Source organism: Rana temporaria, chromosome 5, assembly GCF_905171775.1.
Source record: "Rana temporaria chromosome 5, aRanTem1.1, whole genome shotgun sequence".
In the NCBI taxonomy this organism is placed as follows: domain Eukaryota; kingdom Metazoa; phylum Chordata; class Amphibia; order Anura; family Ranidae; genus Rana; species Rana temporaria.
This window is the reverse complement of record NC_053493.1, coordinates 79078741-79100174: the sequence shown is the minus strand read 5'-3', so window position 1 is coordinate 79100174 and position 21434 is coordinate 79078741. Positions and strand designations below refer to the sequence as shown.

Below are 21434 nucleotides of genomic sequence, written 5' to 3'. Positions count from 1 at the left end.
GGGTTGTGAGCCTGGAGCCAGGGTATGCCCAGGATTATAGGGAACAGAGGGGATTCAATAACATCCAGGCATAAAAGTTCTCGATGACTGTCCGAGATGGTAGTGGCGATGGGCAAGGTTTCTTGGGTGACTGGCCCGGATTTCAAGATAGACCCATCGGCCAAGTGTACAGACAGTCCAACAGCCCTTGGGCGCAACGGAATATGGTGATGAGTGGCAAAGGCAGAGTCCAGAAAACAGCTGCAGGCCCCGGAATCAAGTATGGCGCTGGTCCGTATATCCCTTCCTGGAAGCTGCAATAAAACGGGGACAGCCAGATGAGCAGATTTGTTGAAGACAATGGGTGAGGGGACAGATGACATGAAGGTGCACTTACGGAATTTTGCTGGGCAGGTCCTCACGTAGTGGCCGGACTCTCCGCAGTAGAGGCAAAGGTTGTTTGTCCGGCGTCGAAGTCGTTCCTCAGCAGTGAGAGAAGGGCAGATCAAACCCAGCTGCATGGGTTCTGGAATGTCTCTAGAGGCAGTGGTCGGGGCTGGAGGAATCGGGTTAGGGTACGCCGGTACCCGGGGTAGCATCCATGTTGGGCGATTCAGACCGGTGGCACGTTCAGTCCTGCGTTCCCTCAAGCGTCTGTCAATCTGGATGGTTAGGTTGATAAGAGCCTCCAAAGTGTCAGGGACCCCTACACGTGCGAGTTCATCCTTAAGTGCTTCGGCGAGGCCCAAGCGGAACTGATAACAAAGGGCCGAATTGTTCCAGGTAGTGTCCGCACTCCACCTTCTGAACTCGGCTACATAGTCCTCAACGGGTCTGCGACCTTGCAGGAGGGCATGCAAAGCGGCTTCAGCGGTAGCGGCCTGATGAGGGTCTTCATACAACAATGACATAGCCTGAAAAAACGTGTCCAACCGGTCAAGGGATAAGTCCTTTTGCTCCATCAGACGGTGGGCCCACGCCTGCGGTTCACCCGATAGGAGGGCCATAACAAAACCTACTTTGGTAGCTTCTAGTGAGAAAGTTCGTGGCTGAAGCGCAAAGTAGAGCTCACAAGCATTCCGGAACGCTCTAAACTTGCTTCGTTCTCCTGCAAATCTTTCAGGCATGGGCACTTTAGGTTCAGGAGGCAGCATAATAACTGAAGGTGACGCGGATGCGCCAGACGAAGAAGAAGTGGATGGAGTAGACAGTTCCTGGACACGATTTTCAAGTCGGGTATAGCCTTCCTGCAGGGCCCTGACTGCTTGGGTAAGGCCATCCAGATGGCGACAAAGTTCCGTCATAGGGTCCATTCCCTGCGCAGGCTCAGACATGGCTGCTCAGTACTGTCACGTACCTGGTACAGAGCAGAGCCTGGCGTGCAGGGAATGGCAACTCTTGCTCCTCTGACTCCGGAACCCCTGGTAGAGCAGACAGGGAGCGCTAGAGTTCAGAGTCGCACAAGTGCCAGGAAGGTGCCGTGCAGGTCTGCGGTGGTCTCCTGAAGACTCCACAGATGCTGTGCAGGAACTGCAGAGATGCTGGTGGTAAGACAGCAGACAACAGGAGCTTGGTGCAGATGGCTGGAACAGGCAGCAGGTGGGAGGTGTGCTGTAGTACAGATGCTGGCAGAGTCAGGCAGGCCGGGTCAAACACAGGCGGGCGGATCAGGTACAGGGGGAAGCCAAAGCAGAGTCGTAGTTCAAGCCGGATCAGTAACAGGCGGGCAGCAGACCGTTTGGAAGGAGGAGGCAGAAGCGAGTCAGACAAGCCAAGGGTCAGGGCAGGCGGAGAACAGCAGGGTCAATGGTAAGCCAAGGTCACAGGAAACAGGAGCCAATCAGGTAACAGGTATCAGGTAGGGTAAACAGGAACGCTGTTGACTGAGCAGCAGGGGGCTATGGGGAGAGCCCCATTAAATAGCCTAAGTGGCGCCAAAATGGCGTCAGCACGTGCCCGCGCGCGCCGCTATTGCGCGTGCCCGCGCGCGCCGCTATTGCGCGCACCCGTGCGCGCCGACGTGCCGCGAACGCGCGCTCCCGTGTGCGCTAATGCGCTATTGCCGCTATTGCGCGCCGGTGCGCGATTAGCGCCACCTAGTGGTCTACCAAGTCCATGACAGCCTCTATATTCCCTTCATGAGGATTTTCAAAAAGAGAAGTCCAGAAATCAGGCAAATGGGCAGAGTTTCAAATCTATGAAGGGAGAGACAAAAGACAAAAAAGAAAAGCTGTTCCTTATCTTTTATCTTATATGACAGCAAATGATCCAAAAGGAAAAAGTCAATTCAATAGGAGAAATTGTCTCCTGAGAATAGGGGAACAAGGCATACCTTGAAGGATATTGCAGGGTGGAAATGTCCTCGATTGCAGCAATGTGCTGCTTGCTCCGGTTTGGAGGATAGTGCCTGACCAGCGACTTACAAAGCCGTGCTTTAAATGTCACACTAGGACGGACATCAGCAACTAGAACTTTTTTACAACATATACTATTATTGGCTTTTTTTAGATTATGGTTCTGGGACAGAGTGTCACATCATTTGGGAAATGAACCACCAGGCTCGATTTAAATTAGGGTTGTCCTATTTTGGAGTATTCCATCTTTGATGAAATTGATTTTAAATTGTGCGTGTTGGGGTAAGTTCTTTGCGCCAGTTCCTCTGCTTAAATATTTCTACATTTGAAATTGTTATTCTGCTTAAATTATTCATTGTTAATCATGATAACATTCTGAAGTAACGCAATATGCTTTGTCATATCTACTTGTATTTGACAAATATATCTGCAATCAATACATTGTTTCTTTGACCATCTGTTTTACATTGATTTTTCTTGATACTTTGTAGTTAGTTCTAAACTCTTGAGGAAGTTCAAACGCGAGCGAAACATGTCGAGTGAACTACAACTGCAACAAATCGTTTCACATTGTTGAAGTTCGTTTATTCAAAGACTTCAGTTGGTTTTTTCTATTTATTTATATTTGTATGTATTAATGAATTAAAAACTTTTACTATTTTTCTAAAACTGGTGTCTTGTTACACTAATGTTAATCCCTAGTGGTAACTGCATCTATGGCCTGGTGGTGAAGATGCTGGTAGGTAAGTGTGTCACAATGTGCAGAATTTTGTGCAAACTGCCTGTTTTATTCAGGTTGCATAGGATATAAGTCCTGTATTTGTAGGAACTCCCATGGGACATAATTTGGGCCTAGTGATTGGCTTAGGCTTTGGGAGAGGACACATGCTTCCCCACACCTGGAAGGAAGTAAGTATAGCTTGCAGGAGGCATAGGCTTTCAGGATACACTGTGACTTTATTTTGAATAGGTAAAGCATACCACCCAACTTTTTGAGATGGGAATGAGGGACACATATCAGCAAAAGTATGCAGGCATAGGACACACCCATTGCCACGCCCCCTTAAAGGAGAATTGTACAAAAAAACAAGATTGGTTAAACCCACAAGTGCTTTTTTTTACCACTACTATTCCTTTATATTGGCTTTTGGAATTCACGATGCAGGAATTTAGAAATCAGATGAAAGGTTTAGGGCTGGGAAACACTTTTTGATAGATAAAAAGTGAATTTAATATACAACTATATAGATCAGACCAAAATGAGGGACAAATCAGAAGGAATAAGGGACATTGCTCCAAAACAGGGACAGTCCCTCCAAATCAGGGACAGTTGGGTAAAGTAGGGTCCCACACTGTGAATATCCTGCTGGACCTATATTTCTACTTTATTTGATTGTTTTTGTTTTATCTATGACATAAAATTTATCATATAGAGCTACTTTGTTATAATTGATATTACATTGTTCTATTGCAGGGGTGTAAAACTCCATTTCATCGTGAGCCGCAACAGTAGTATGGTTGCCCTCAAAGGGCTGGTTGTGTCTGGGGTGCGCTATGTACAGGTTGCAGAGGTCAGGACTGCGCTATGTACAAAGTGTGGTTCCAGTGGTGCCCTATGCACAGAGTGCGCTCTGTACAGAGTGCAAGATTTATGGGTGCTCTACATACATAATGCAGAGTTTAGGGGTGTGCTACGTACAGATTGCAGGGTCCAGGAGTGTGTTACGTACAGAGTGCAGAGTTAAGGGGTTTGTTGTGTACATAGTGCAGGGTTTAGGGGTGTTTAACCCCAACCCCCCCTCACCCCCAAAGCTTCTTCGCATCTCTCTCCCACCCTGCCCGATTCTAGTACCTCTCTGTGTAGGTGGGTCTGCCTCGCCTTGCAGGCAGATCATTCTCTCTCTCAGATTCTGGAGATCTGTCCCCACCATGAGTGTATACAGGGATCTGTTAGTTCCAGGAGTCACTGTGATCAAAGGCTTCTGTGTTTACACGTGACAGTGGGGAGCGGGAGTGGAGGGTGAGAGCCAGAGGTGGCCACATGACTAGGCCTGGTGGGCTGGATTTGGCCCACGGGTATTGTGTTTAACATACTGTATGTGCTCTATTGCAATACCAGGGCTAACAGGCCCCCATCTCTCATGGTATTTGTATGTGCTGTATTCTTTCCGCCTATGTAACAGATTATATGTTCCTCTCTTTTCATACAATATTTTCTAGACATATGGATGTCCTTTCTTACTCTCTCTGCCTCTTCTCACAAAATCAATAAAAATGTATTGAAAAGAATAGGTAAAGTGACAATTTCTCTTTAAATTTAGTTAGTTGACCCTACAAAACTACCACCATTAACTCATTAAAACAAAATTAAGCCCAGGTTCACACTGGGCTGCAGGAGTGAAGCCATGCGAGTTCAGCTGAACTCGCACGATTTCACTCCCGCTGGCAGTCCCGATTTCGGCAGCAATTTCAGAGACATCTGTGCAGGTTTCAGCACAGATGTCAATGTAAATCGTGGCCTGAAATTGCAAAAAGTAGTACAGGAACTACTTTTTGAAAATCGGTGCCATTGCCGACAATTGCCGGCAAATTCCGGCGATTTGAGTTCCGATTTGACATCTCAAATAGCATCTCAAATCATGCCAGTGTGAACCAGGCCTATAGTCAGTAGTTAATCTATTAAATTTTTTTAACAAGAAAAGCCAGTAGTTAATTTTACATTCGGATATATTATCATAGCCTAGGGCATTGTTTGCAGTTTTAAGAAATTCCAGGACTAAGTATCATGCTGTTAATCAAAATCATTATCAAACTATATAATAAAAAACTGCACGCTTTCATTAATTAATGCGGATTGAGATGTTGTCTGTTATGATACAAACAAACAACCCTTCAGCTGTATCAAGCTCTTGGCTTTAATTACAGATTACACAAGAAAATGTGATTTGTCATGGAGGGATCACTCAGTATTGTGTGCGCAGCAGTGTACAGACATAATTACCCTATTAATAATGAAATAACACTGCATAAAGATGGATCAAGGTGATGAAAAGAAGATCGCTAAATATGCACTACACTAAATAATGGGATAATATGAGAACTGCAAAGACTGTAACATGTCACCAAATTTAGAAGTGACGCCATTCATACATGTAAGGCCCCGTACACACGTCCGAGAAACTCGACCGGCAAAACACATCGTTTTTCTCGTCGAGTTTCTCGTTCGGCTGTCAAAAAACTTGTCGAGCCAAATTTCCCCATTGCCCAACGAGGAAATAGAGAACATGCTCTTTATTTGGCTCGACGAGTTTCCCGACGGGTTTCTCGGTGAAAAGTGTACACACGACCGGTTTTCTCGGCAGAATACGTCTCCCATCGAGTTTCTTGCTGGATTCTGCCGAGAAACTCGGTCGTGTGTACGGGGCCTGAGGTTCCCACCCAAGTTCACATTCTGGGCCAGTAACTCAAGGTTCAATCTGTGGCTCAATAAATGATCCCGCCACTTCCTGAATGCCTGTGTTTGTTCCTTTTCCTAAATGGCAATTTACATTCGGACTACAGCGCTGCAACTGCAAATTAAGCATCTGACTTGCAGGAAGACCAGAAAACCGCCCCTTTTTTTTACCATGAAGTCTCCCTCAAAATCCATACCAGACCCAAAGGCATTTCAATGCATTTCTATAGAGGGGAAAAAAAACACTTTAAAAATGCACCAATCTGCTGGAATCAAGCTACAAAAGTAGCTCCAAAACTTTTTTGAGCTTCAAGCGTTTGGCTTCAATTGATTTGGAGTGGAGATGTGAACAATCCCCATAGAGAATAATTGATTTTTTTCTCCCTGAGTGTTTTGGAGCTTGGAGCTCAAGTGTGAATACGGTCCAACTCTCAGCATCAATTATTTATTTCAAATATGAGCTACTTGCCTAGAGTTTAGCATTAAAGCTGAGGTTTAATTTGCTTATATTTTGTCTTCTCCGTTTCCTCCTGCCATCATTGCACTAATAGTTTAAATAAAACCTTCTGTTTTCAATATATAGTTTATTTTAGACCCAGTGACCTCATCATTGGGTATCTGTGCTTCTCTTTGCGATGCAGGCAGATCATGATTGCTCAGAGCTCTGAGATTGATGCAGCTTCTGATGAACACTATTAGGTGGATTCAAAAAGACTTAGGCTGGCGTATCAGTAGATACGCCAGCCTAAGTCTAAATGTGCGCCGGCGCTAATTTAAGCGTATTCTGGTAACCAGATACGCTTAAAATAGGCTCAGATACGAGCGGCGTAAGTGTCCTACACCGTCGTATCCTAAAGTGTAATTTTTAGGCTGACCGCTAGGTGGCGCTTCCATTGCGGTCGGCGTAGAATATGTAAATCACTAGATACGCCTATTCACAAATGTACGCCCGGCCGACGCAGTACAGATACGCCGTTTACGTAACGCATTATCAGGCCTAAAGTTATTCCATCAAATAGCTGGAATAGTAATGGTAAGTATGGCCGTCGTTCCCGCGTCGAAATTTGAAAATTTTACGTCGTTTGCGTAAGTCGTCCGTGAATAGGGATTTCCGTCATTTACGTCCACGTCAAAACCAATAGGACCGTGCGGCGTACTTAGCCGCAATGCACACTGGGATATGTACACGGACGGCGCATGCGCCGTTCCAAAAAAACGTCAATCACGTCAGGTCAACCCAAATTGACATAAAACACGCCCCCTCAGCATATTTTGAATTAGGCGCGCTTACGCCCGCCGCATTTACGCTACGCAACCGTAACTTAGCAGGCAAGTACTTTGTGAATTGTGTACTTGCCTCGCTAACTTACGGCGGCGTAGTGTAAACACGATACACTACGCCGCCGCAAGGATAAGCCTGCCTACCTGAATCTAGCTATATGCATTGGAATCAGAGTAAGCAATTTTAGTACAAAAGAGGAGCTTGTACAACTGTTAAAGACTGAAGGTAAAGCTGAAGTTTTGCTTTAAATCTGCATGGAGCTAAACTAACGTTACCATTTGTTGCCATTTCCAGGGGACAGTCCAGTGCTGGAGTGATCCACAGGGAATCGTTCTGCACACTTGTGACTCGTTTTCAGCAGACAGTGGGCTGAAGTCCGCTGTTGGCTGACGTTACAGAGCCAGTCCAGGCTCGGGAAGGATCGCAATCATTTGGTTGGGATCCGCTTACATGTCTGGACTTGCACCCAGCTCAGCTTCTCAGTGAGCCACTGAGAGCCTGAGCCGGGCCGCTTCCATCCCCTCCACAGCCCAGCGCTCCAGTGAGGGGGGGGGGCCCAAGCAGAGAGCGGTGACTGACAGTCACCAGCTCTCTGTGCATGGAGCTGTGAGAATGTTTGATCGCTTGGTTCTCAACCTGAGAGCTGGTGGGGGACAGATGCAGCATTGGACCGATAAGTATGATTAAAAAAAAAAAATCCCATACATCTCTTTTAAGCTTCAAAATAATCTACCAGAGCACAATACAGTAAAAGTTACACAAAACTATGGTCTGTGAGAGTGATTTTCCCAGCCCGCAGACTGCCCCTTTAACATCGCAGCACTTCCCCTCCCCTCTGTTACCTTAATCACACAAGACGATAAACATGACAGGTGCAGACAATGGGTGGGACCTTTTGAGTTAAGAAGCGGGTGATTGGTTACTAGGCAGAAGGGCATCCCAGCAATCAATCACCTGCCTTTCACTTGCAAAGTTCCGCCCTTTGTCCAGACCTGCCATGCTTTGCATCTTGTGTGATTAAGGTAGCAGAGGGGACAGGGAATGCTGTGATGTTATAAAAGGGGCAGTGTAATACCGCTGGAGGGCTCTGTGATGGGGGGATCTGTTATGGGGCAGTCTATAATTGGAGGGATCTGTTATGGGGGATCTGTTGTGGAGGGCTCTGTGTTGGGGGAGTCTGTAATGTGAGGATCTGTAATGGGGGGTCTGTCATGGGGGTTATGCGATGGGGGAATTTGTTATGGAGGGCTCTGTGTTGGGGGAGTCTGTGATGGGGGGCTCTGTGAAGGGGGTGATCTGTTATGAAGGGCTCTGTGTTTGGGGAGTCTGTAATGGGGTATCTGTTATGGAGGGCTCTGTGTTGGGGGAGTCTGTAATGGGGAGATCTGTGATGGGGGAGTCTGTGATGAGGAGGGATCTGTGAAGAAGGGCTCTGTGTTGGGGGAGTCTGTGATGGGGGGATCTTTGATGGAGGGCTCTGTAATGGGAGGATCTGTGAAGGGGAGGTGTCTGTGATGAAAAGGGGAGGGGGTTCTGTGATGAGGGTATTCTGTGACTTCTGTCCTGCAATATCGCAGTCCCGCTATAAGTCGCTGATCACCTAGTAAAAAAAATCTATATATTTGTAGAGGCTGTAACTTTTGCACAAACCAATCAATATGCGCTTATTGGGATTTCTATTACCAAAAATATGTAGCAGAAGACATATTGGCCTAAATTGATGAAGAAATTTGATTCTTTAAAAAAAAAAATTTCTGATGTTTTTTAGCAGAAAGTAAAAAATATTGTTTCTTTTTCAAAGTTGTCGGCTGTTCTTCGTCACTAGCGCAAAAAAAAAACACCTGCAGAGGTCATCAAATACCACCAAGAGAAAGCTCTATCTATAGGGAAAAAAATTACATACAGTGTCAGTTAAAGCAACACAGTGCCCTATCGCGAAAAATGACTTGGTCAGGAAAAGGGGGGGGGGGGGGGTGTAAACCTTCCGGACCTGAAGTGGTTAAAAAACAATTTTCTAACAACATTATTTTACCAACTCTCATAAAATCAGAACTATCTATCCAAAATATGTGAGGCATATGAACAGCAAAAGAACAATGGCCAGAATTTTATAGAAGTTGCTTTATAGAGCTGCTTCAAAGCAGTTTTAGAGTTTAATGTCCCTGAGGCCGCGTACACACGACCGGTCCATCCGATGAGAATGGTCCGACGATCGGTCAGCGGTTCATCAAGTTCTCTAACTTTTGTCCGAAGGACAAAAGACCGATGGGGCGTACACACGGATGGTTTGGACCGATGAAATGAACTTCAGTCCGTTTTCATCGGTTTGAACCGATCATGTGTACACGGCCTTACACACGACCGTTTTTTTTCCATGTCGGAAAAACTCAGATGAGAGCTTTTGGCTGGGTAACCCGACCGTGTGTATGCTCTATCATACTTTTTCCTACAGGAAAACTGCCAGAAAAAAAAAGAGAGCAGAATCTCTTTTTTCCCGTCAGGAAAAAATCCTAGTGGATGGAATTCCGAGGGGAAAAAAACACACATGCTCGGAAACAATTTGACGCATGCTCGGAAGCATTGAACTTATTTTTCTCGCCTTGTCGTAGTGTTGTACGTGACTGCGTTCTTAACGCTTGAAAGTTCAGAGAACTTTTGTGTGATCGTGTGTATGCAAAGCAGGCTTTAGAGGAATTCCGTCGGGAAAACCATTTTTTTTCAACGGGAAAACCGCTCGTGTGTACGGGGCATTAAAGTTACAATTTCTGGATATACTGCCAAGCATGAAGAAACAACAATGCCCACCTACTTGTGTGACATTAGCGAATTAATATTCGCTAATGTCTTCCTGCTTCTCCTCCCGTTCAATCAGGAAGCGACTCCTGAGACCCAATTGGCCGGGAGTCTTAGGACAGGTCTCGGCCGTGAGGAGAATTGCGAGTGAGGAGGCCAGGTCTGTTTGCCGCCCCCCCCAAATTCTGACTACCAGCCGCCACTGCAATAGTTTCTTATCTTGCAGTCCAACTTTGAAGTGATATTAAACTTAAAAAAAGAAACAGGCCCCCAGCAGATTTATGACCTAATGTACTGGTACGCACCACATACTTACCTGTTAAAGGAAGCCCTCTTGTGCTGCCCTGTCACTACTCCTGCTTGTCCCAGGCACTGCCATCTTCATTTTCACTCTCAAATAAATGGCCGGGCCACAATGACATCACTCCTGTGTATGCGTGCAGAAGTCACATTGCCTCCTCACAGAATGGGTGTCAAAAAAGAACGAGAAGCTGAACATGCGTGGCTCAATGTACATGACAGATGACAGGCAGGGGGGAAGCAATTATGACAGAAGAGACCGATATTTGCCTGTCAGCAAATGTTTACAGAGTGAGTTCAATACCACTTTAAAATTTAAATCACTTTAAATCACACTCAGAAATAATAAATGAGTCATAATAATGGCAAAACGTTTACCAAAGTCATTGGATAAAACATAAAAGAACTAATGCATGTCATATGCAGTAATTAAACAGTAAGTGAATGTGTGTATATACTACATACGTGGAGCTGCATTTCCTTCCAAGGACGATCCTAAGACGTTGGATGTATGCACATTTGGCTTGAAGCCCAGAAAGTGACTCCGTTCTCGGAGCAAGCGATACTTATAACATTCCATCGTTACAGTTGTGAATATTCTATAGCAGGAGAGCCCTGGTGTGGAACAATGGCATGTCCATTTCAGGACTTATTTAATTCAACAGGAATTAATAAAATGTCCATCAGAGATACCACCTTCCCAAGCCCCTGTGTATATGTCCTCTCACTAGTGACAGGGCCAGTATATACTTCCTTTATCCACACAAGTCATAAGAATTGGAGTCCTTACGACGAAGTGGAAGAGTACCTGTCTCTGCGGTTGATTCCCCTAGGAATGGAAGATGGCTGGAGGCTCCAGAGGGCAGGCTACAGTGCAGCTACAATAGGCTGGATCAATGTACACACTTACAGGTGAGTTAACGCTGCATTGTTGACCTGCTATCATCAGAAAAATAAAATGTTCTGTACGGTATCAGGACAAAATAACATGAGGTCACATGACCCTCCTTTCATGAGTTGCCATTGACTTCTGTTTGAAGTTGTAAAGGTTATATTGATTTTTCATTCATCCGTCTCATGTCACAATACACTTTTTTTTTTCAAATTCAGAAGAGACAAAAAGATGATAAGTTCACAGCGGCAGTGTCCAGCAGGTTAAATGAGGGTACTTTGATTTCTCCATAAATATACACATGGAACTCAGACCAAAGTTAAGCACAAATATGATGCAATTTCTATTGCCAAGCATCCTTTCTCAACCAGAGTTATGTAAAACCTGAATGTTCCTCCAGAGGTTGCTGGGGGCTCCTTGAACAATGAGCAATTTCTGCCTCCCAGATATTTAATCATTGACACCAAGGATCTTATTAGCTATCTGTAAGGCCACTTTCACACTTTTTGTAGCTTGAAGCTCAAAGCTCCAAACTTTTAGTATACAAAACGCGTAATGTGTAGGGAGAAGACTAGTGACATCACTTCCAGTCCAGAGCCGAAAAAGAGTGGAGAATCAGCTCCTTGCACAGATAGAAAGGGCTGAAAGAGCTGGGACAGTGATAGTAATAGGAGATTTTAACTACCCAGTAATAGACTGGACTAATGTCACAGCTGGAACAGTTAAAGGGCAAAAATTTAGTGTCCAGTTTATTGAGACCCCCGACCGACTAGGAATGATGCTCTGCTGGACCTGGTAATCGGAAACCATGCAGCGCTTATTACCAATATTCATATGAAAGAACATCTGGGTAGCAATGACCATAACATGATTTAATTTAATGTTACCTGTAAGCAACAAACACATACGGGAAATATAAAAACACGTTTATGAGAGCAAATTTTCCAAGGATGAGGGCTGCTCTCAAAGACTTAGACTGGGAGGGAATATTGGCATTGATGAACACAGAACAGAAATGGAAATTCTTCAAAAAGACTGGCCCAGATTCAGGTACATCTGCGCGATATTTGCGGGGGAGCAGGGCAACGATTTTGCCCTGCGCCCCCGCAAATATTTTGCACTGCCCTCGATTCACGGAGCAGTAGCTCCGTAAATTGCGAAGGCACGCCGGCAAAATTGCCCGGCGTAAGCGCGCGCAATGTAAATGATCCCGCCGGGGGCGGGAATCATTTAAATTAGGCGCGCTCCCGCGCCGAGCGTACAGCGCATTCTCCGTCGGGAAACTTTCCCGATGTGCATTGCGGCAAATGACGTCGCAAGGACATCATTTGCTTCAAAGTGAACGTGAATGGCGTCCAGCGCCATTCACGAATCACTTACGCAAACGACTTGAAATTAAAATTTCACGTTGCGGGAGCGGCAGCTATACTTTAGCATTGGCTGCCCCTACTATTAGAAGGGGCAGCCTTGTGCTAAAGTTGCCCTACGGAAACTCCGTACCTGGCTTGCGCAGGGCCCACGCAAGTTTGTGAATCAGTGGTAGTATGCAATTTGCATACTACACGCTGATCACAATGGGAGCGCCCCCTAGCGGCCCACGCAAGAATGCAGCCTAAAATCTGCGTGGCATAAGAGCCTTACCCTGCGCAGATTTTAGGCTGCAGTCGGTGTAACGAGGTTCCTGAATCAGGAGCACTCGTTACACCGGAGCAAGTAAGCAATTGCGCCGTGTTACCTATGGTTACACGGGCGCAATTGCTTCTTGAATCTGGGCCACTGTATTCAAACTCACTGCAAAGTATATTCCCATGGGCAATATATTCAAAAGGCTTAAAATAAAATAAAATGATCACGGCCAAAGTTAAAAAAGCTATAAATAATAAGAAAAGAGCTTTTAAAAAGTATAAAAATGAAGGAACACTAGTGTAGTTTAAATGTTACAAAGAATATAACAGAATATGTAAAAAGGAAATCAAGAAAGCACAAATTCAAAACAAACAAAAGATTGCAAAAGATAGTAGAACAAACCCCAATGAAATTATTCAAATATATTAAAAGTAAAAAGGTCAGGTCTGAGCATATAGGCCTTTTACAAAATAATCTAGACTGGGTGACTGGGGACATACTTTCTTCAGCTCTGTTTATACAAAGGAGCATAAGGGAGCTCATGTCCATAATGGGGGTGCTATTGACACAGACCCAAATGATTCAATGGCTCAAAAGTGATATGGTCCAGAAATAGTTAGACAGAAAAGGTGGATAAAGCACCAGGCCCAGGTGGCATCCACCTGCAGATCCTAAAAGAATTGAGCTCTGTCATTTCAAAGACACTGTATCTAATTTTTAGGGACTCATTAATGGCAGGAATGGTACCACTGGATTGGCGCAGGGCCAATGTGGTGCCTATATTTAAAAAGGGATCAAAGTCTTTACCAAGTAACTACAGACCTGTTCATTTAACTTCTATAGTTGGGATAATACTGGAGAGTTTAACCACTTGCCGACCTCCTCATGTACATTTACGTCAGCAGAATGGCACGGACAGGCACATGTACGTACCGGTACGTCCTCTGCTTGACGTGGGTCGGGGGTCCGATCGGGACCCCCCCCCGGTACATGCGGCGGTCGGTAAGCCTCGGGGAGCGATCCAGGACGACGGCGCGGCTATTCGTTTATAGCCGACCCGTCGCGATCGCTCCCCGGAGCTGAAGAACGGGGAGAGCCGTATGTAAACACGGCTTCCCCGTTCTTCACTATGGCGGCGCATCGATCGAGTGATCCCTTTTATTAGGGAGACTCGATCGATGATGTCAGTCCTACAGCCACACCCCCCTACAGTTGTAAACACACACACAGTGAACCCTAAATGTTACAGCGCCCCCTGTGTTTAACTCCCAAACTGCAACTGTCATTTTCACAATAAAGAATGCAATTTAAATGCATTTTTTGCTGTGAAAATGACAATGGTCCCAAAAATGTGTCAAAATTGTCCGAAGTGTCCGCCATAATGTCGCAGTCACGAAAAAATAAAAATGCAATAAAACTATCCCCTATTTTGTAAACGCTATAAATTTTGCGCAAACCAACCGATAAACGATTATTGCGATTTTTTTTACCAAAAATAGGTAGAAGAATACGTATCGGCCTAAACTGAGGAAAAAAAATGTATATATGTTTTTGGGGGATATTTATTATAGCAAAAAGTAAAAAATATTGCATTTTTTTCAAAATTGTCGCTCTATTTTTGTTTATAGCGCAAAAAATAAAAACCGCAGAGGTGATCAAATACCACCAAAAGAAAGCTCTATTTGTGGGGAAAAAAGGACGCCAATTTTGTTTGGGAGCCACGTCGCACGACCGCGCAATTGTCTGTTAAAGCGACGCAGTCCCGAACTGTAAAAACCCCTTGGGTCTTTAGGCAGCATATTGGTCCGTGGCTTAAGTGGTTAATAAAAGACCACATGGATGAGTTCTTGCTGTAAAAAAATATTTTAAGCAACAGACAGCATAGATTCATGAAAGACAGAAGTTGTCAAACAAATCAGATTTTGTTCAATGAGGAGGTAAGTAAAACCTTGGACAGAGGGGTGGATCTTGAGGTGTAAACCGAACTTTACACCTGAAGATCCCTGGACAGTGGACACATATAATAAATGGAGACATAATTACACATATCTCTCACCCATTCAAGAGATCCGTTATATCTAAAGTTTTTCTTTACATTATTATTTGATAATCATGAGCCATTTTTATGGATTGGGATATTTAGTAAACCTTACGACAATTGCCACAAGAGACTATTTCTATAAAACAAGAAAATGTACATTTTGCAATTTTTGGCACATATTTTAAATAAAACAGTGACTTGTATCGGGTTATTTAATGGCACAGATCTCAGTTTAATACAATAGCCATATCTAATGTGTAGGAAGTTCTTATTCTGACATATGATAGGTTACTCTATACCTGATCCAATAAACTCAGACCTAAACAGTTTGTTATCCTAAACTCCAAGTTCTAGATTATGGTCATTTCCACTTCTGACTGATAGCTTTGGGATTTTTCCCTTATTATTATACTCTACCCTGTACACTAAGGTTAGATTACTAAAACTGGAGCGTGCTCTGGTGCAGTATCGCATGGTAGTCAATCAGCTTCTAACTTCAGCTTGTTCAATTAGGCTTTGACAAAAAAAAAACCTGGAAACTGATTGGATTCTATGCAGAGCTGCACCGGATTTTGCACTCTCCAATTTTAGTAAATCAACCCCTAAGTGTATAACCAGCATAAAACTTTAAAGCTTTAAACTGGTGATTGAAAATGTTAAATTTCCCCTCAAGCTGAAAATGTACTAATGCCATTTATAGGCTCATTAGATTACAATACTGTATTGCCCTCTTGTGGTAAAATTTAAATTCACAGCATTATCAAATGCAGAAAAATCCTATGAAGTATTTTGTACACTAGTAAGTGAGAATAGAGTAAAACATGTGAATTTCACAGATTGCACATTTGTTTCTAGTACTTTCCTTGGTCTTTATATCCTTGACATGTAGCTATCCTCAGTACAGGACTGGTATTGAAACTGTTGTTGGCAAGCTCAGTGCTTGCCTCCCTGATCATCAACTGACCTGCACATTTTTTATAGCTCTGGATAACTTACTGTATTTATATATAGTAGATGCATTTATAATGGCAACAAATGTAACATTTTAATATATGCAAAGTGGTCAGAAATGCTAAAAGTACCGTTATCCTTTAAGCACATCTCTTGATCCATTGTTATGTCCGAATTGTAAGGCACCACATAGATGAGTCTTTTTTTCCCCGTTCAACCAGAGGTTTGAACGAAAAAAAGACTTGATTCTCATTCGTGGTCGATGGGGAAATCCTCCCCGCTGTGCTATTGTATTCTGACAGCGGAAAACTTCCCGTCCATCAGAATACACTGATTAGCGCTGCCTGCTATAGCGGATAGTGTTGATCGAGTGTGAAAAAATCTCCTTAACGGTGTAGCTTAAGGAGATATTTCTTGCACCTACAGGTAAGCCTTAATCTAGGCTTACCTGTAGGTTCAAGTTACAAGAGTGGGATTACAATCACTTTAAAGCCTAAGGTTATTTTTTTTAACCAGCAGAAAGGACAGTATATTCAATGAGAAGTGTCCCTTGTGCTGGTGGCTGCTGTCTTATCCCTTGTACACACGATCGGAATTTCCGATGAAAAAAGTCAGATGGACTTTTTTCATCGGAAATTTCCGATTGTGTGTGGGCCCTATCAGACTTTTTTCCGTCGGTGTTTAGAAATAGAACATGTTTTATTTATTTTTTCGATGGAAAAAAAATGTTAGGAAATTCCTATCGTCTGTGTGCAACTCCGTCGGAGAAAAAAAACACACATTGAACTTCATTTTTCTCTGCTCGTCGTAGTGTTTTACGTCACTGCGTTTTGGTCGGAATTTGGTCTGACTGTGTGTATACAAGACAGCTTGAATGGAATTCTGACAAAAAAGTCCATCGGATTTTAGGCCATCTGAAATTCCGATCGTGTGTACAGGGCATTAGCCTAAATATTTTGTCCTCTGCTCCTCCCCCTTCTTACCCTTGGGCTGTTAATGTTCCAGTGCTACAAAGGTTAATGCAACAACTGGACCTGTCATAGGCACTCTATCTATCTACTATCAACCTGAATACTAGGGGCAGAGAGAGACGTAAATAATGGGACTCTATGGGGGTGATTCACAGAGAGTTAGGCCGGCGTATCAGTAGAAAACAATAGGACCGTGCGGCGTACTTTGCCGCAATGCACACTGGGATATGTACACAGACAGCGCATGCGCTGTTTGTAAAATACGTCAATCACGTCAGGCCCCCCCCCCCATTAACATAAAACACTCCCCCTCAGCCAAATTTGAATTAGGGGCCCTTACGCCCGCCCGATTTACGCTACGCCACCGTAACTTAGCAGGCAAGTACTTTGTGAATCATGTACTTGCCTCGCTAACTTACGGCGGCGTAGTGTAAACACGATACACTACGCCGCCGCAAAGTTAAGGCGCTCTACTTGAATCTAGCTATATATATGATATATGCAGTTAACTTCATATGGATTATTGATCATGGTAATCATAAGGTCTTTAGAGCATTGTGTTATAGATAACACATGCAGCTAGATGTGAAGATTTTATGCACAGTCACATGTAAGGATATTGGATCCTGATGAAGCTAACCTTTTGGCGAAACACGTAGATCCATGATGACACCTATTTAGAACCATAAGATGTGAAATTATAATATCTTAAACTTTGATGTGATATGTGTTTCCTGTTCGTGGAAAAGTGGTATTAATCTATTTCATAACTTTTATGCTGGTTTTTATACTTGTAATAAAATTATGTTGTTTTAATTTAGTGTGTGGTATTCACTGAAAGGCACATGTAAAGTCCCATTATGTATGTCTATCACTGTCCCTGGTATTCAGATTGACAGTAGATAGACAGTAGATAGACAGCTGACCATTTGTATAGAGATGGTGCCTTCTGGGAAATTTATACATGTTATTTATTATTACCCTGAGCAGTAATTTTACCTGCACTGTCCACCCCTCCTTCATTTATAGAATCTGTTCTATAGCTTCCATCAGTGAAAAGCGTTCTATGAACGTAGAGTGAGTGGATGAATGAAAGGTCTACCTTTGTTAGGAGTCACTTTTACAGAGGAAGAAGTTCGTAAATTATGTACCTGGACCCATAAATCTTCTGTTGCGAGTGAAATACATGGTCGAAATTACAAAATCATTGCGAGATGGTATCGCTGTCTTTGAATACTACATAAACATTTTCCAAATATTTTAGACCAATGCTGGTGATGTCAATTTCATCCAGGCACCATGCAACATATATGGTGGAGCAGCCCTGCCTTGTGCACATTTTAGGACCACTTCTCATCTCGGCCAATTCTGGCGTTCCTACATGTAAAAATCATCATTTATTTTAGAAAATTACTCAGAGCCCCCAAATATTATATACGTTTTTTTTAGCAGAGACCCTAGGGAAAGAAATGGCGGTCGTTGCAACTTTTTATCTCGCACGGTATTTGCGCAATAATTTTGGGGAAAAAAATGTTTCACAAATTAAAATAACAAAACAGTAAAGTTAGCCCGATTTTTTTGTATAATGTGAAAGATGATGTTACGCCGAGTAAATAGATACCTAATTTTTTTAAGTGAATGAGAGCAGTCTTAATGTACACTACTGAAGTCGCTCCGACTTCAGAAAAGGTTCCTGTACTACTTCAATCCGACTTCTAGGAGACTTGTACCCATTGATTTCAATGGAAGTCGCCTCAGAAGTCGGATCCCCTGTCTTAACAGAAGCAACAATACAGGGAGAGAACATACATTTCTCAGGCAAACCCCTCCCTCCCCCTCCCTCCCCCCTCCCTCCCACAGAGCTGATTCTTGTTTGATTGGCCACTGGAAAGCCTCCTGTCCTGGAGGCGACTTGAAGTCGCCTTGTAAGTCGCCCCATGTCACGCTGTGGTGCGCTCTCAGGTCGTTTTCAGGTCGCCTCGCAAAGTCGCGGCCAGAGTCGTGCCGCCCCTGTGTGAACCGGCTCTTACATGTCACGATTTAAAATGGAGCACACTTGTGGAATGGCACCAAACTTCGGTACTTACAAATCTTCATAGGCAATATATTTTTTTTTTCTAGTTACATGTTTAGAGTTACAGAGGAGGTCTTGGGATACAGTTGTTGCTTTTGCTCTAACGCACACGGCGATACCTCACGTGTGATTTGACCGCTGTTTACGTATGTGGGCGCGACTTACGTATGCGTTCGCTTCTGTGCGCACCTGTAAACATTCCTTGTAAAAGGAATAGTGCGTGACAGGTCCTCTTTATAGAGAGATGTGGGGTCAATAACATCTAACATCTCTCCTCCAGGCTGGAAAGGCTGAGATGAAAAAATAAAATAAACTCTGTCTGCCTTTCCAGCCGCGTCCACGGCATTGTTTACATTCGCCGGCCCGGACGCGATGTCATAATGTGACACACGGGCCTCCGAGGGTCATAGAGATGACTGGGGACCATCTGGTCCCCAGACATCTCTATGGTAAACTTCCAGCGTTGGCAGATTCTTTCTCCAGTTCGCCAATCATTTGGGCGAGCCCGGAGAAGCACCAAAGGGTGGCGGGAGGGATGGGATGTCCCCTCCCGTCATCTGCAAGAACAATAAAACGGCTAAACTGCCACTATGATTATTCTTACGGTGCACAGATGATATCTGGAACATACCTGTAGCTGCAGGCATCATTCAGATATCCCCACTCAAAGTCCATGACGTCATATGTTGAACCTTGGGAGGGAAGTGGTTAAAATATAAAGCGTCTTCGCCTCAGAAATAGAGCCTTAAACTCCCCAAATAGCACTGCTATCTATGGGCCAGATCCTCAAAAGAGATACGCAGGCGGATCTGCTGTTCCGCCTGCGTATCCCTGTTTCTATCTTTGGAACTGATCCACAGAATCAGTTTCCAAAAGATAGGGAGAAGATCCGACATGTGTAAGGGACTTACACTGTTGGATCTTAGGATGCAGTACCGCATCCGCCGCTGGGGGCATTTTGAGTCGACATGCCGCTTCGCGTATGCAAATTAGCACTTACGGAGATCCACAAAGCTTTTCAGCTTAGTTTTTTCTCCGTAAGTATTAGTTTGCAATCGTAAAATTAGGGCTGCTTTTACAGGCCTAAACTGTTTACACCTTGTAAAAGTAGACCCTTCTATCCCGCGTCGCCGTCTTTTTTTTTTCAATTTTTTTTTTCCCGCCGCAACTCGTATTTTTTTTTTTTTTACGCCCGTCGCGATTCTCAAAACCCGGCGCAACGTAAAACCGGGCTAAGCACGTCGGGAAAATGACGTCGTGAGCATGCGCAGTACAGCCCATTTGAATAGGAACGCCTTGCGCCGGCCGGATTTAAGTTACACAGCCGAAAATTTCTAGGTAAGTGCTTTGTGGATCGGGCACTTAGGTAGAAATTTTCCGGCCGTCTAACTTAAATAGAAAAAGTTACGTTGCGCCGGGTTTTTGTGGATCTGGCCCTATGTTCCCAGAATCTGCCTCAAAAGTTAAAGCGGTGGTTCCCCTAAAAATAAAGTTTTGACATTGCATTTGCTATAATAATTACAGTTAGAATCGGCTGGTTTTATGTAAAAAATACCTCCGTACGTAGCGTTTGTATTATTCGTTCCCACCGCCACTTCCGGGTACGATGCTGGCGGTGGGCGTTCCTTATTGATGGACAGGCATCCGACCGACGCATCCATCGCGTCACGAGATGCCGAAAGAAGCCGAACGTCGGTGCGGCTCTATACAGCGCATGCGCAACGACGTTCGGCTTCTTTCGGCATCTCGTGACGCGATGGATGCGTCGGTCGGATGCCTGTCCATCAATAAGAATAATACAAACGCTACGTACGGAGGTATTTTTTACATAAAACCAGCCGATTCTAACTGTAATTATTATAGCAAATGCAATGTCAAAACTTTATTTTTAGGGGAACCACCCCTTTAAGAAGATAGCCCAATAGATACCCCCCGGTACAATGGGACTTTAAGGCCGCGTACACACGATCAGTCCATCCGATGAAGCAGACTGATGGTCTGATGTGCCTACACATCATCAGTTCAAAATCCGATCGAGTCCAACACGGTGACGTAAAACACAACGACGTGCAGAGAAAAATTAAGTTCAATGCTTCCAAGCATGCGTCGACTTGATTCTGAGCATGCGCGGGTTTGGAACCGATGCTTTTGCGTACTAACCATCGGTTTTGTCCGATCGGTTAGGCGTCCATCGGTTGAATTTTAAAACAAGTTCTAAATTTTTGGACCGAAGGACAACTGACCGATGTGGCGTACACACGGTCGGTTTGGACCGATGAAACTGAACTTCAGTCCGTTTTCATTGGTTTGGACTGATCGTGTGTACGAGGCCTAACAGCAACACAGAATAGATCAAGAAATTGTATAAGATTTGACATTTTATTATTATATGGAAAAAATAGGTGTATACATCACCGCTCTCAAACATAACAGGACATATTAAAGTGATTGCTGATGAGTCAATGTTGCAATGACAATATCTTCTCTCTGATTCCAAAGCGTTTCAGGAAAACTTGAATCCCTTCTTCAGTGAAATCTGCACAGAGAAGACCATACAACCAACAAGAGTTGTCGGCGCAGCTGCACGATCGATACTCCCATTTTCAAGATGTATGGCTCCCCTGGATATCGTTTATGAAAAAATAATGATTTTGCAGCCCTATTAAGGGCCCTTTCACAGGGGGCGGATCAGTAATGATCCGCCTCCGTGTGTCCGT

The 21434-nt window shown here is 44.1% G+C and overlaps 1 protein-coding gene across 4 annotated transcripts in view; it reads right to left on the bottom strand.

Moving 5' to 3' along the window:
* Window positions 1-21434, bottom strand: part of PRKAG2 (protein kinase AMP-activated non-catalytic subunit gamma 2) — a 389724-nt gene that overhangs the window by 189897 nt on the left and 178393 nt on the right. The window contains exon 1 of one of the 4 annotated variants that reach the window (XM_040352745.1): window positions 10628-11075. The exons of the other annotated variants lie outside the window; for them this stretch is intronic. Coding sequence (XP_040208679.1) covers window positions 10628-10742 — 115 coding nt within the window. The 5' untranslated portion in view covers window positions 10743-11075. Of the gene's footprint in view, window positions 1-10627; window positions 11076-21434 lie in introns of those variants that run through there. 4 annotated transcript variants of the gene reach the window in all.